The sequence below is a fragment of the Plecotus auritus genome (assembly GCF_963455305.1).
Source record: "Plecotus auritus genome assembly, chromosome: 4".
Lineage (NCBI taxonomy): Eukaryota > Metazoa > Chordata > Mammalia > Chiroptera > Vespertilionidae > Plecotus > Plecotus auritus.
In genome coordinates this window covers 189,095,783-189,109,060 of record NC_137775.1, presented here as the reverse complement: position 1 = coordinate 189,109,060, position 13,278 = coordinate 189,095,783, and the positions used below count along the sequence as shown (strand labels likewise).

Genomic DNA, 13,278 nt, shown 5'->3' with positions numbered 1-13,278 from the left:
AAGTACAGTATTTTAAAGCCATTTCATATTTTCCCCGTCATCTGTCATAGTTTTGGAGACAAATACTTTCCTTCGGCCATTGGTAAACACACAAAAAATCACACCTCTCATCCTAGGATTTTCATTTTGACCAAAGGAAGGCGTGGCGCCTGGGGTGTGAGTGGTGGGGAGATGGTCCTGGGTTCCTCTGTGGAAGGGTGTTCTGTGTGAGCCCAGGGCCCACTGAGCTGTCCTCGTTGGGGGGAGGGGGGCATGAGCTCTCTGCCGTGGACTCGACCTTCACAGTGGCCGTGCCGTTGCCCACCTCGCCCACGTCACCGAGATCCACCCGTGCACGGGGCCTGGGAGACCAGCCTCGGAGCCTCGGAGTGAAGCAAGCGCAGAGGAGCCCAGCCCCATGACCCGAGTGTGTGTGGGGAGCAGGCAGATCCCCGGCTGCTTTCACCACAGTCTCCATGGAGCTGCCTTTAACCACCCTGTTCTCCACCAGGACTTCATCTCCTTCGGCTCCGGGGAGCCGCCGGCCAGCGAGTACCACTCCTTCGTGCTGTACCACAACAACAGCCCGCGCTGGGCCGAGCTGCTGAAGCTCCCCATCCCCGTGGACAAGTTCAGGGGCGCGCACGTCCGCTTTGAGTTCCGGCACTGCTCCAGTGAGTCCCTGGCTCGGCTCGGTCGTGTCGGGGGTCGTGTGGAGGAGGGGGTGAGGGCACTCGGAGTGCAGTGTCTAAGGGCTGCCGTGGGGTAGATCCTCCCACTGTGGCCACTTCGAGCCGCCAACGGGATGTCACCGACTTGCCCTTGGGGGGCGGGGTGCTCCGTGGGCCTCGTGCTCCGTGGTCCTCGTCCTCCGTGGGCCCCGTGCTCCGTGGGCCCCATCCTCTGTGGGCCTCATCCTCCGTGGGCCCCGTGCTCCGTGGGCCCCATCCTCCGTGGGCTTTGTCCTCCGTGGGCCTCGTCCTCTATGGGCTTCGTGCCCCGTCATCCTCGATCTCCATGGGCCTCGTCCTCCGTGGGCCCCGTGCTCCGTGGGCCCCATCCTCCGTGTGCCTCATCCTCCGTGGGCCTCGTCCTCCGTGGGCCCCGTGCCCAGGGGCAGCTGGCTCCCATGTGCCACTAGCATGTGGGTGATTGCAGAGCCGCGAGGCTGGGCGGGGTTTCTAAGTAGTCAGTCTAGAGAGCAAAGGAGAGTCCGGGGATGATCCCACGGAGGGAGATCTTGGGAGAGGGAGGGGGAGCCACGGCTGAGCTTAGGAAGGAGGAGTAGCCGGTGAGGCGGAAGGAGAATCGGGCTGAGTGAACAGACCCTTTCAAGAGGGGATGAGCAGACGTGTCAGGTGCCAGTGATCAGCCGAGGCAAAGACGGGGAATCACCACCATTGCTGCTCGCTTTGTAAAGGATACTGACATTTGCCCAGTTTCACTCTGGAGTTGAAACGAATGGTTAAAAAGGAAAATCCTGTGTGGTCATTCCATTTCCAGGGCCGGCCGCGTGCTGGGGGCCGGAGCCAGGCAGGCAGGACGGCGGGTCTCTGTGAGGGGTCCTCTCGGGGGTTAAATGCAGAGCAGCTGTGAGGGAAGGACGCTTTCCTGAAGCCTCGTGTCTGACTGTCAAGGTCACTGTGTCTAATCCCCCCTCGGGGCTCCGCGCTGGGCTTTCCCATCCCGGTCAGGCTCCACGTGCAGCCTGTGTGGGGAGGAGTAGCCGCCAGGCCCTGGGACGCCTCCCTGCCCATCTGCAGGCAGGAGGAGGCCCTGGCGGGGTGGCTCCTTGGTTAGAGTACCGTGTCCATTCACCAACCTTGTGGGTTCGATTCCCAGTCAGGGCACGTACAAAAATCAGCTAATGAATGCATCCATAATGGAGTAACACATTGATGTTTCTCTCTCTCACTCCCTCTTCCTTCTCTCTCTAAAATCAATCAATAAGCCGAAACCAGTGTGGCTCAGTGGATAGAGCGTCAGCCTGCGGACTGAAGGGTCCCGGGTTCGATTCCGGTCAAGGGCATGTACCTTGGTTGCGGGCACATCCCCAGTAGGAGGTGTGCAGGAGGCAGCTGATCGATGTTTCTCTCTCATCGATGTTTCTAGCTCTCTGTCCCTCTCCCTTCCTCTCTGTAAAATATCATTAAAATATATTTTTAAAAAAATAAGATCAATCGATAAAAAACTAAAATAAATAAATGCAGAAGGGAGTGGAGTTGAACACACAGGCTCTCCGAAAGCCTTCTCCAGGGTTTGGAGGGAAGGTAGTGGCGGACACCAGGAGGTCTAGACCACGTGCCTCGCATCATGTGATCTCAGTCTCCTTATCCACACGCGTTGCTGATGATCCTTGGCACCTCAGCCCTTGTGATTCTCAGTTAGGCCCCTTAAAGCCCAGGGCCCTGCTCCCAGCTTCCAGACCCGCCGGCAGTGAGCCCTGCTGTTGTCCACCGCCTTCCCGCCGCTTCCAGAGCGGCTGACAGGTCCCCAGGAGGCGGCAACCCGAGCCTGTGCCCTGACTGGGAATCAAACTGTGACCTCCTCGCTCATAGGTGGATGCTCAACCACCGAGCCACGCTGGCCGGTCTAGAGACCCCTTCCCATGAGCAGCAGGTGAAACACTGCATTTCACATGCCTTAGCTCATGCGTGCAGTCACATGTGTTCTTTGAGAACCTCCTGTGGTCTTGGCATTCACTCTCGGAGACACCAAGCTTAGAATGAAACAGAACAGAGAAGAAACCTGCCCTCCATGGAGCCTACATCCCCAAGTGGGGGGTGGGATGTGATAAGAAAGGGGCGAGCCCTAACCGGTGTGGCTCAATGGATAGAGCGTCAGCCTGTGGACTGAAGGGTCCCAGGTTCGATTCCGGTCAAGGGCATGTACCTTGGTTGCGGGCACATACCCAGTAGAGGGTGTGCAGGAGGCAGCTGATCGATGTTTCTCTCTCATCGATGTTTCTAACTCTCTGTCCCTCTCTCTTCCTCTCTGTGAAAAAAATCAATAAAATATATTTTAAAAAATCCTTTAAATTAAAAAACAAAAAGAAAGGGGCGATACACAAATTAAAAAAGAATACCCGTCATTTCAGGTCATGAGCCCCATGCAGCAAGTTCGTCAAGGAGTGGAAATTGCTGCCGAAGGGGCAGGAATGGGGGTGGAGGGGCCGCTGCAGACAGAGCTCCATTGATGCAAAGGGCGCCGCTGAGTGCGGGCTACATACCTTGATGAGCGCCTTCTCCACCACCTGTGTCTCTGACCCTTGTGTCACATGACCCTGTGTCAGCAGGTGCTCACATGAGCCAGTAAGTCGTCGCCATCTCTGTTTCCCCACAGCGAAGGAGAAAGGCGAGAAGAAGCTGTTTGGGTTCTCTTTCATCCCCCTGATGCAGGAGGACGGCAGGACGCTCCCCGACGGCACGCACGAGCTCATCGTGCACAAGGTAACGCGAGCAGGGGCTGGCGGGACAGGCCCCGGGGTCCCCCAGGATGCCGGGGGTCCACCTGGAACCACCGATGGTTTAGGGTGTAACTGGGTTTTCCTGGGGTGACAACACCGTCTGTCAACTCCATGCAGTGTCGTTCCCATGTGCTTTACGATGAGCTAGCTCAGCCCCGCTGGTGTGGCGCAGTGGTTGCACCAAGAGGTCGCCGGTGTGATTCCCGGTCAGGACACATGCCCAGGTTTTGCAGGTTCGATCCCCAGTAGGGGGCATGCAGGAGGCAGCCGATCCATGGTTCTCTCTCTTAGATGTTTCTGTCTCTCTCTCCTTCTCCCTTCCTCTCTGAAATCAATAAAAACATGTAAAAAAAAAAAAAAAATCCCGGTGCTGCGTGCTGAGTTAAGAGCATGCCGAAAGCCTCCGAGACTCGGAAGCACAGGCTGTGAGACAGATGGTCAGCGCCTGTGGGAGGCGCCCGCCGTGGAGGGGGGTCGCCCTGGGCACGCCCGCGTTGGTGTGATGGCAGCCCGTCCCCGCGCCCAGGGCCCTCGTCCTCACGCAGGAGGAGGGTGGTGGGCTGCTCGGCGGGCATCCCGATGTCCATTGCCTCTGTCCCGTTCCCGCTGGGTTTGGCACGGAATGACGGCCCTTGCCTAAAGAGAGAGCTACACGAGGAACGTGGAACTGTGTGTTTTTAGACCTGCAGTTCTTCTTACATTTGTCAGCGGCGTTTTCTGGGAGGGAGAGAGTCCCCTCAGGCATGGGACTGTCAGATCCCCCCGAAATACCGCCTCCTCCAGTGGCCGTTCTCAAAGGACGGAGTTGTTTAAAAGCTGCCTCCGATGAGCTGTTGAAAGAACTTGAGCGTTTTTTTCCCAAAATTCGGTGCTGGTCACCCATCCGATGTCTGGAGCACCTGCAAGGCCCAGGCACAGCGCACGCTCCCTCTGTTCTGCTTCTCGTGACCCCCCCAGGGGCTTAGAGACGGGCAGGGAAGTCCCACGGGGTAAGGAACGTGGACAGCCCCTCGTGGGGGAAGTGACAGAGCTGGGGTTCAAGCCCAGTCGGTCCCGGCCCGAACCCGAGCCTCGTTCCTTTTACACCCCTCTGCTGCCTTTCACTCCAAAGCCAGACCCTCTTCGTGAATCTGTTTGGAGTGTTTCCCGGGTCATAAACACTAGACCCGGAAACTGTGCTCAGTAATTCTCAGGAGACCCCCCCCCCCCCCCCGCCCGCCCACACACACACTTTATTTCTGTTTTGAACAGTGTGAAGAAAACACGAACCTTCAGGACCCTACCCGCTACCTCAAGCTCCCCTTCTCCAAGGGCCTGCTCCTTGGGACCAGCAACCCCGCCACCAAGACCACAAAGGAGTCTTTCTGGATCACGTCGTTCCTGTGTTCCACGAAACTCACCCAGAACGGTAGTGTCCCGCTCTCGGGCGAAGGGCTGTGTAAGGGCGGGGGTTTGGTGAGCATCGTCGGCCACCAGCCTGCAATTCAGATGCTGGAGGAGAGCGCCAGCCCTCTGTGGGGGTGCCCAGTAAATCGGAGACCGTTCCGACCCAGGGTCTGTACAATGCATGTCACGCGAGGGCCTCAGAATGACCCAGTGTTGGGACCCACGTACACAGTTCTCCCAATCAACCCTCGAAATCCACCTGCTTAAAAAAAAAAGAGAGAATGAGCCTGAGCAGTGTGGCTCAGTGACTGAGCATTGACCTAGGAACCAGGAGGTCACGGTTCTGTTCCTGGTCAGGGCGCGTGCGTGGGGCAGCCCATCAGTGATTCTCTCTCATGTTTCTCTCTCTCCCTCTCCCTTCCTCTCTGAAATCAATAAAAATACATGTTGAAAACACGAGAGAGAATAAAACGAGAGAGAGAGAGAGAGAGAATACCGCCGCCTTCCTCCCTCTGGTTGTCTGGCTCCACAAGCACCCCAGCTGCAGCCGTGGAATAAAGCCGGTTTGCGGTTGATCCGGCGGCTGTGGCTTCGTGGTGTGGGCTCCTGTCCTGTGGTCGGGATGCTTAGGAAGTGATGATGAAGAAAGCAAGACGGTCCGCCGGGAAAACTGTCCTGAAAGCCGCGTCTGTGACGCGGGGAGTAAAGAAACACGCCTGGGTTCTTCCTCGTCGCCACGTAACGCGTGTGGCGCGCGCCCCGAAGCCCGCGTGAACGAGTCCCGCCTTGTGTTGAGGGGAGTCACTCGCGGGAAGGCCTCTCGCCTCGAAACGCCTGTGCCTGCACCGTGCTCAGAGCCGCCGGTCTCTCTCGGAGGCGCAGAGCGGCGTCGGTGGCCGGGAGGATGTCTCCTCGTGGGCATCGGGCGGAATGTGCCCTGTCTACACGGACCCTTAGCAGACGCCTCTGGGTTCCTCGGGCCAGTCTCTGTTTCTCTGCGCAGGCCCTGGGGAACGGGTCTCTCGGGCTCATCTTCGTTTCGGCTTCTCCCCTTCCGGAGTATTGCTGGAGGTGTATTTTTAAAAAATCAGCAGCATCCTTTATTTTGGGGAAACTCGGTGGAAGGCTGTTAGCCCCAGGTTAAGAGATGCCACGCTGTCGCAGACTTCATCAGTCAGTGGGCCGTGATGTTCCCTAAATAAGCCGCATGGGCAGAGCTGTGTTGACCATCAAGCATTTACCAAACCTGGAGCACTTTCGGGGGCCCGTCTCCCGCCCTGGAGGCTGTGGGTGCTGGGCTGAGCCTGGCCTGGCTGGCTGCCTGGGGTTCACAGCCCGGCGGGGCACGGACAGCCACAGCCCTCGGACGCAGGCTCTCGGGTGAGACACGAATTTCTGTTCTGTTCGAAGGCGACATGCTCGACCTTCTGAAGTGGAGAACCCACCCCGACAAGATCCCAGGCTGCCTCTCGAAGTTAAAAGAGATCGACGGCTCCGAGATCGTCAAGGTACGCGCGGTCCCCGTCCCTCTCGTGGCCCTCGGGATGGGGCAGGTCGGAGGGGAAGGGCCGCCCCCATTTGACGGGGGGATTTCCTTCTTCTCTCCCTCACAGTTTCTGCAAGACACCCTGGACACCTTGTTCGGGATTTTAGATGAAAATTCCCAAAAGTATGGGTCGAAAGTGTTTGATTCTCTGGTGAGTCTACGTTCACTTTCATGACATCTTAACAGTGTGGCCTGTCCCTCTCGACTCGCCTAAGGCCGTTTCGGAAATGGACACTGAACCAGGGGTCCTCAAACTTTTTAAACAGGGGGCCAGTTCACTGTCCCTCAGACCGTTGGAGGGCCGGACTATAGTTTAAAAAAAAACTATGAACCAATTCCTATGTGCACTGCGGGCCCGGGATGAGTCGGCTGCTAAGCAGGACAGGCAGCGTCACCAGGCGGGCCGGATACATGTCCTCGGCGGACCGCATGTGGCTCGCGGGCCGTAGTTTGAGGACGCCTGCTTAAGAGCGTGAGAATTCACTTAAAAATGACAAAACCACCTGGGCTTGCCGATGGTTTCCTAAAACTCAGTTTTCTTCTCAGGTCCACATCATAAATTTGCTGCAAGACAGCAAATTCCATCACTTCAAGCCGGTGATGGACACGTACATCGAGAGCCACTTCGCCGGGGCCCTGGCGTACAGGTGAGCCCCTGCTCCCGGCGGCGTTGGCACCACGTCGTGGGCGCTTTCCTAAGCAGACCCTCCCGCCCGTTTCTCCCGCCCTTTAGAGACCTCATCAAGGTGCTCAAGTGGTACGTGGACCGGATCACGGAGGCGGAGCGGCAGGAGCACATCCAGGAGGTGCTGAAGGTAACCTCAGATGAGGCCTCTCGGGGCGCTGAGCGTGGCGATGCCTAGGGGAACAGGCCCCTCCATGCAGACGGGTGGGGGGTGGCGTTCACTGCACCCCAAGGATCTGACTCGCACCACGGCTGCTGCAGAGCTGGGGACACTGAGAGGGACCTGCCAGGCTCGCCCACTGCACCCGCTTGGGATGAGCCCTTCCCCCCCCTCTGGGCGCCTGAACCCCTGGGGTGCGGGCTGGCAGGAGGAGGTAGTGCGAGGACCACGGGTGGGCGGTCAAGCTTGGCCATTCCCGGCACTTGATTTTGTCGTCACCTGAGAGCGATGCCCTTACATTTTCAGAGAGAACGGGTGGCTTAGCAGGGACCACGGAAGGGAAACTGAGGTTTGCCGGGTTTCCTCCTTTAACACTGTCCACCTCCCGGTGCTGCGTGCTCAGGTGCACGTGGAGATGCCGAGCCCTCACCTGCACACATGTCCAAGAGAATACAGCTTCCCAACGGGATGATCCGGGAACTACTCCTGACGCCGCTGTGGGTGCCGCCCGTGTGATGTCGGTGGAGGAGAGTAGACAAGTGGACACTTAATAAAACAAGCATTTTATTCATGATAAATGGATCACAGGGTCTGCTTGGAGGAAGATACTAAGTGGCGAGAGTACACACTAGCAAAGCAAGATTACTTTCGAAAACAGACGCTTTTTGTTAATTTAAAAATCTCTGAGGATTAAAGCATATTGTTTTTGCCTTTGGAGAATTGCATAGAATTTTTATATTTATGTATTTAAAAATTTTTTTAGTTGTTCAACGATAGTGGACGTGCAATATTATACTAGGGTCAGGTGTGGAGCATGGCGGGTAGACGTGTGTATCACTTACAAAGGGATGCCCCGATGAGTCTAGGACAGCCGTGGGCAAACTACGGCCCGCGGGCCGGATCCGGCTGTTCTATCCGGTTCTCTTGCTCTCCCCTCCACTCCTTTCCTTTGAATTTATATTAGTTCACACAAACACTCCATCCATGCTTTTGTTCCGGCCCTCCGGTCCAGTTTAAGAACCCACGGTGGCCCTCGGGTCAAAAAGTTTGCCCACCCCTGGTAGGACCACCCGACCCTGTATGACAACATTACGCAGTTGTGACCGTGCTAAGACGCTCCTCCCTCTGCTGTGCTTCACCTCCTGTGACTGTTCTGTAACTGCCAGCTTATACTTCTCCCCCCCTCACCTCTCCCCGGCCCCTGCTCCCTCCCCTCTGGCCGCCGCCCAGAGAAATGTTCAATGATCCAGACGTTCTCCCTCATTAGGCCTCGGAGCAGAGGAGCTCTCCCCCACATGTAAAGGCCGTTCAGAACCTCCCGGGCCCTTTGCGTGTAAGGCGGGGACCCGAAGCCACACTGCACCGGCTCCCTGTCCGTCCTTGTGTGTCCGTGCGTTGCGCTCCCTGAGGGTCACTGTGTCGCCGTGTGCTGCAGGCCCAGGAGTACATCTTCAAGTACATAGTGCAGTCGCGCCGGCTCTTCTCGCTGGCCACGGGCGGGCAGCACGAGGAGGAGTTCCGCTGCTGCATCCGCGAGCTGCTCCTGTCCGTGCGCTTCTTCCTGTCGCAGGAGAGCAGAGGGGCCGGGCCGCTGTCGCAGTCCCAGGTGCGTCTCTTTTCCTTCCGATACGTTTCCATGGCCCCGGCTGGCGTGGCTCCGTGGATAGGGCATCGGCCTGCAGACCCACGGGTGCCGGGTTCGGTTCTGGTCAAGGGCATGGACCTCGGTTGCGGGCTGCTCCTCGGTCGGGGTGCGTGCAGGAGGCAGCCAACCGATGTGTTTCTTTCACGTCGATGTGTCTCTCTGTCCTTCCCTTTCTCTTCCACTCGCTCTAAAAACCGATGGAAAAATACCCTTGGGTGAGGACTAACCAACCAAACAAATAAATATATTTTTATTGATGTCAGAGAGGAAACGAGAGGGGAAGGGAGAGAGAAACATCCATGATGAGAGGGAATCACGGATCGGCTGCCTCCTGCACGCCCCACACTGGGGATTGAGCCCGCATCCCGGGCCTGTGCCCTGACCGGGAATCGAACCCTGACCTCCTGGTTCATAGGTCGATGCTCAGCCACTGAGCCATGGCGGCCAGGCCTCCCTGATGTTTCACAGCTTGTTGCTGAGGGCATGTCGGGAGTTCACCTGCGTTTCTCTCTTGAAGGCCGTATTCCTGAGCTCCTTCCCCGCCGTGTACTCCGAGCTGCTGAAGCTCTTCGACGTCCGGGAAGTGGCCAACCTGGTGCAGGACACGCTGGGCAGCCTGCCCACCCTCCTGCACGTGGACGAGACGCTGCAGGCGGTGAAGCTGCAGTGCATCGGCCAGACCGTGGAGAGCCAGCTCTACACCAACCCAGGTGGGCGTCCCGCAGGGCAGAGCGCGCAGGGCAGCTCCCCACGCCCGCCTCGCCTCCGTGGCCGCAGGGCAGCGAAGCCATTCGGATGGGAGACTGCCAACCTCCTTCTCCACGGCCCTGGGCCTCGGGTGGCGGGGTAAACCTGCTGAGGAGCCAGGTACACGTGTATGGCTGCTCACCCCTGTTTCTAGAAGGAAGGGAAGCCCTGCTGGTGAGGGACTGGCCACCCGCTGGGTGTAGGGTGCGCTTCCTTGTCCTGCGAGGCCTGTGTCTGTGCAGGCGCGGCTGAAGGCACCCTCCCGCTGTGAGTGCTTGGTTTGCGCCCTCTGATTTGTATTAGGAAGAGAGCCACGTACGCCTTTTCCCGTGAGACACCTCACTGCCTGGCGGGGGACCCAGGGTAATGCTGCACCAACAGGCGGCCGGGGCCGCCCTCGCTTGTCTGTGGCCTTAAGGAGACAGCACTGCTGTGCGGCGTTGTGTTCGCGGAAGGCGGGCACTTCACTAATGCCCTTCACTGCTCACCTGACGGGATGACCTTCCGTCCTTCGCTTCGTGACAGTTTTGATCACGAGCCGATGCTGATCTTGCCTGGTGTCTCTGCATCCACCGTTAGTGTTCTGAATTGCACTGATTGAGGGTTCGGCCTTAGCTTCGCAGGATAGACTGTTTAATCACAGTGAGATAGGTATCAAACCGCGTGGATGTTGGTGACATTTTATGGGGATGTTTGCCTCGGTGTTGAGGAGAGGCAGCCATCCGTAGTTCTTTAAGTCTTGTGATGGCGTTGGCCGCTGTGGGCCTCGGCGATGCTTGCCTCCTTCCGTGAGTCTGTGGTGGTTCCTTTTACTGGGTTTTCTGGGGGGACTCACACAGACTTGTTACGGTTTCTTATATAAAATGCTTCATAGAATTCACGGAAGCCACATGGGCCTGGGATTTTCCTTGTAGGTTTCTAACCAGTTTAATTCCTTTGATCAGCATAGAGGTACTTATGTTATCCATTTTCTCATGAACGAGTCAAGTGGAATTATAATTTATGCAAATATACGACGTATGGGTGGTCATAAACCAAGAGTAATTCCTCTGAGTTGTTGCCCAAGGAGTTTACTCCCTGGATGAAGTGAAGGAGATGGGCCTGGAGCAGAGAATCAGATGCTGCTACATGGGGGACGGGGCTCCCCACGACAGATAGGCCTCCCCATTAGACAGAGACGCAGCAGCCATGGCCGGGCCTGGCCTGACAGGTCACGGATAGGTGTGGGCTTGTCGGCCCAGGAGGAGCCTGGCAGGTTACCCCACAGGGAGACTGACCCGCGAGAGAAGAGGGCTCTGCTTCTGAAGTGGGGGTTCCCCTTGGTGCCCTGCAGCAAAGCCTCGCCCGCCCACAAGCCGAGTGCTCGCTGGTGATGAGCAGTGACCGTGGAAGGTCACCAGGTTCTGTGAAAACAGAGGCCAAAGGGAAGGAACAGACAAACAAAAAAGAACTTGAAAGGAAAAGGTACTTCAGGGTGAAAATAAAACAAAACATCAAGAAAATAGTCTCTGATTTCCCAAGAGACACATCGTGCAGGCATGAAGCAAGGATGGGCGGTCCTGGAAGAGACCATCCCAAGAAGCTAACGTGAGCGGCCACATCAGGGAATGCAAGCGTCTGGTCTGAAAATTACTCTGAGTCTCCTGGTGGCAGCGACGGCCTAGAGCAGGTGGGCCCCTCGGAGCCCAGGGCCTGTGTCCCTGTCCAGCGTGCAGGCCCATGACGCTGGCCTGGGAAGGAATAAGGGACCCTTGGAGAGGAAATACATCGTAGCATAAACAGGAAAACTTAATAGAAGGCTTGGGGGGTAAAGTAAGGAAATAGCCCAGAAAATTGGACCAAAAAAATAAGATTAAAAAAAAAAAAAAAGTCAGACAAAGTAGAAGATAGTTTAAGAGATCCAAAAAGAGGGATCTCTTACCCTTTGAGACAGCATGGAGGGACCTGGAGAGCATTATGCTAAGCAAAGTAAGCCAGTCAGAGAAAGACAGGTATCACAGGATCTCACTCATATGTGGAATCTAATGAACAAAATAAACTGATGAACAAAACAGATCCCGAGACATAGAAGCATGGAACAGACTGAGGAATGTCAGAGGGAAGGGGGAGGAGGAGGGAAGAGATTCACCAGAGAACTCGTATGCATGTGTGCATAGCCCATGGACAGAGACCATAGTGTGGCAAAGGCCTGGGCGGGGGTGGAGGGTCAACGGGGAAAAAAGGACATCTGTAATACTTTCAACAATAAAGATAAATTTAAAAGAGATTCATGATGTGAATATAGGCAAAGTTCCAGACACAGGATAGAAAAAAATAAAAGGGAAGGAAATCATCATAGCCATAATTCCAGGCAGGTTTCCCGAGCTGAGGGATATGCGTTTATGCATTGAAGAGACCAAAAGACAAGGAATAATCATGAAATTTTGAATTGCCAGGATTCATTTCCCAAAAGCTTTCAAAAAGAGATCAACAAAACCAAAGCCAAACAGAACTCCAACCACGTACGGAGGTTGGACATCAGGATGGCAGCAAACCCCAAGTGTTCATTTCTCTCTGTGCCCTGAGTCTTTGGCGGGGCTGGGGAGCCGAGAGGCGAGGGAAATAAACCACACCGTGGCCGCCCTTCTAGGAGGCCAGTAGGTGATCCATCTCAGTGGAAAGGCCCGAGAAGCATGCCTTTTTGATATTTGGAGGTAAAACAAGCAATTTTTTTAAAACCCTATTTAAAAAAAAAATATATATATATATATATATATATATATTGATTTCAGAGAAGAAGAAAGAAGGAGAGCGAGATAGAAACATCAATGATGAGAGAGAATCATGGATCGGCTGCCTCCTGCACGCCCCCTATTGGGGATGGAACTCGCAACCTGGGCATGTGCCCTTGACTGGAATCGAACCCGGGACCCTTCAGTCTACAGGCTGATGCTCTGTCCACTGAGCCAGACCAGCTCAGGCTAAAAACCCTATTTCAATTAAAGTGAAAACCCTGTGGAGTGCAGGAATCGTGGGTTGGGAAAGGAGCAACGGGCTTTGAGCTTGCATGGTGTGGGACTGGTGCCTTCTTAGCTACCTGTGCTAACAATGCATCCGTCGTCCCGCTCCTGCTGCTGCTGACGGGGGAGGAAGGGGCTGTGCAGGGGACGCTGACGGCTCCTCCCCGCAGATTCCAGGTGCATCCTGCTGCCCGTGGTCCTGCATCACCTGCACATGCACCTGCGGCAGCAGAAGGACCTGGTCGCCTGCGCGCGCATCCTCAGCAACGTGTTCTGCCTCAGCAAGAAGAACAGCTCGGTGAGTACACACCCGTCCCGTCCCGTCCCGTCCCGTCCTGTCCCGCGGCTCCTGCACCTAAAGCCTTGACTGTCTTCAAAGAGCCCCGTGGAGCCAGCCCTGACGCCCTCCCTTCCGTCTCCAGCTGGGTCGCACTTCATGTTTTTCCTCTGAAGGAATGTTTTTTAACCTTGCGGGGTGGCTGTTACCCCAAATAACCTGGGTTTCCGAAGCTTGTATTTCAAGAAAGAGCCATGTCCCCAGGTAGGAAGATGAGACTCCACGCCTCCCATGTGTCTTTTTATTTCTTTCAATGTATTTTTATTGATTTCAGGGAGGAAGGGAGAGGGAGAGCGAGATAGTAACATCAGTGATGAGAGAGAAACAT

The 13,278-nt window shown here is 56.0% G+C and overlaps 1 protein-coding gene across 3 annotated transcripts in view; it reads left to right on the top strand.

Moving 5' to 3' along the window:
* Positions 1 to 13,278, top strand: part of DOCK4 (dedicator of cytokinesis 4) — a 217,007-nt gene that overhangs the window by 146,960 nt on the left and 56,769 nt on the right. For all 3 annotated transcript variants that reach the window (XM_080666770.1, XM_080666771.1, XM_080666769.1), the window contains exons 15-24: positions 491 to 653; positions 3,322 to 3,428; positions 4,697 to 4,853; positions 6,242 to 6,339; positions 6,445 to 6,528; positions 6,924 to 7,024; positions 7,111 to 7,192; positions 8,658 to 8,828; positions 9,385 to 9,577; positions 12,784 to 12,911. In XM_080666770.1, coding sequence (XP_080522896.1) covers positions 491 to 653; positions 3,322 to 3,428; positions 4,697 to 4,853; positions 6,242 to 6,339; positions 6,445 to 6,528; positions 6,924 to 7,024; positions 7,111 to 7,192; positions 8,658 to 8,828; positions 9,385 to 9,577; positions 12,784 to 12,911 — 1,284 coding nt within the window. The remainder of the gene's footprint in view (positions 1 to 490; positions 654 to 3,321; positions 3,429 to 4,696; positions 4,854 to 6,241; positions 6,340 to 6,444; positions 6,529 to 6,923; positions 7,025 to 7,110; positions 7,193 to 8,657; positions 8,829 to 9,384; positions 9,578 to 12,783; positions 12,912 to 13,278) is intronic.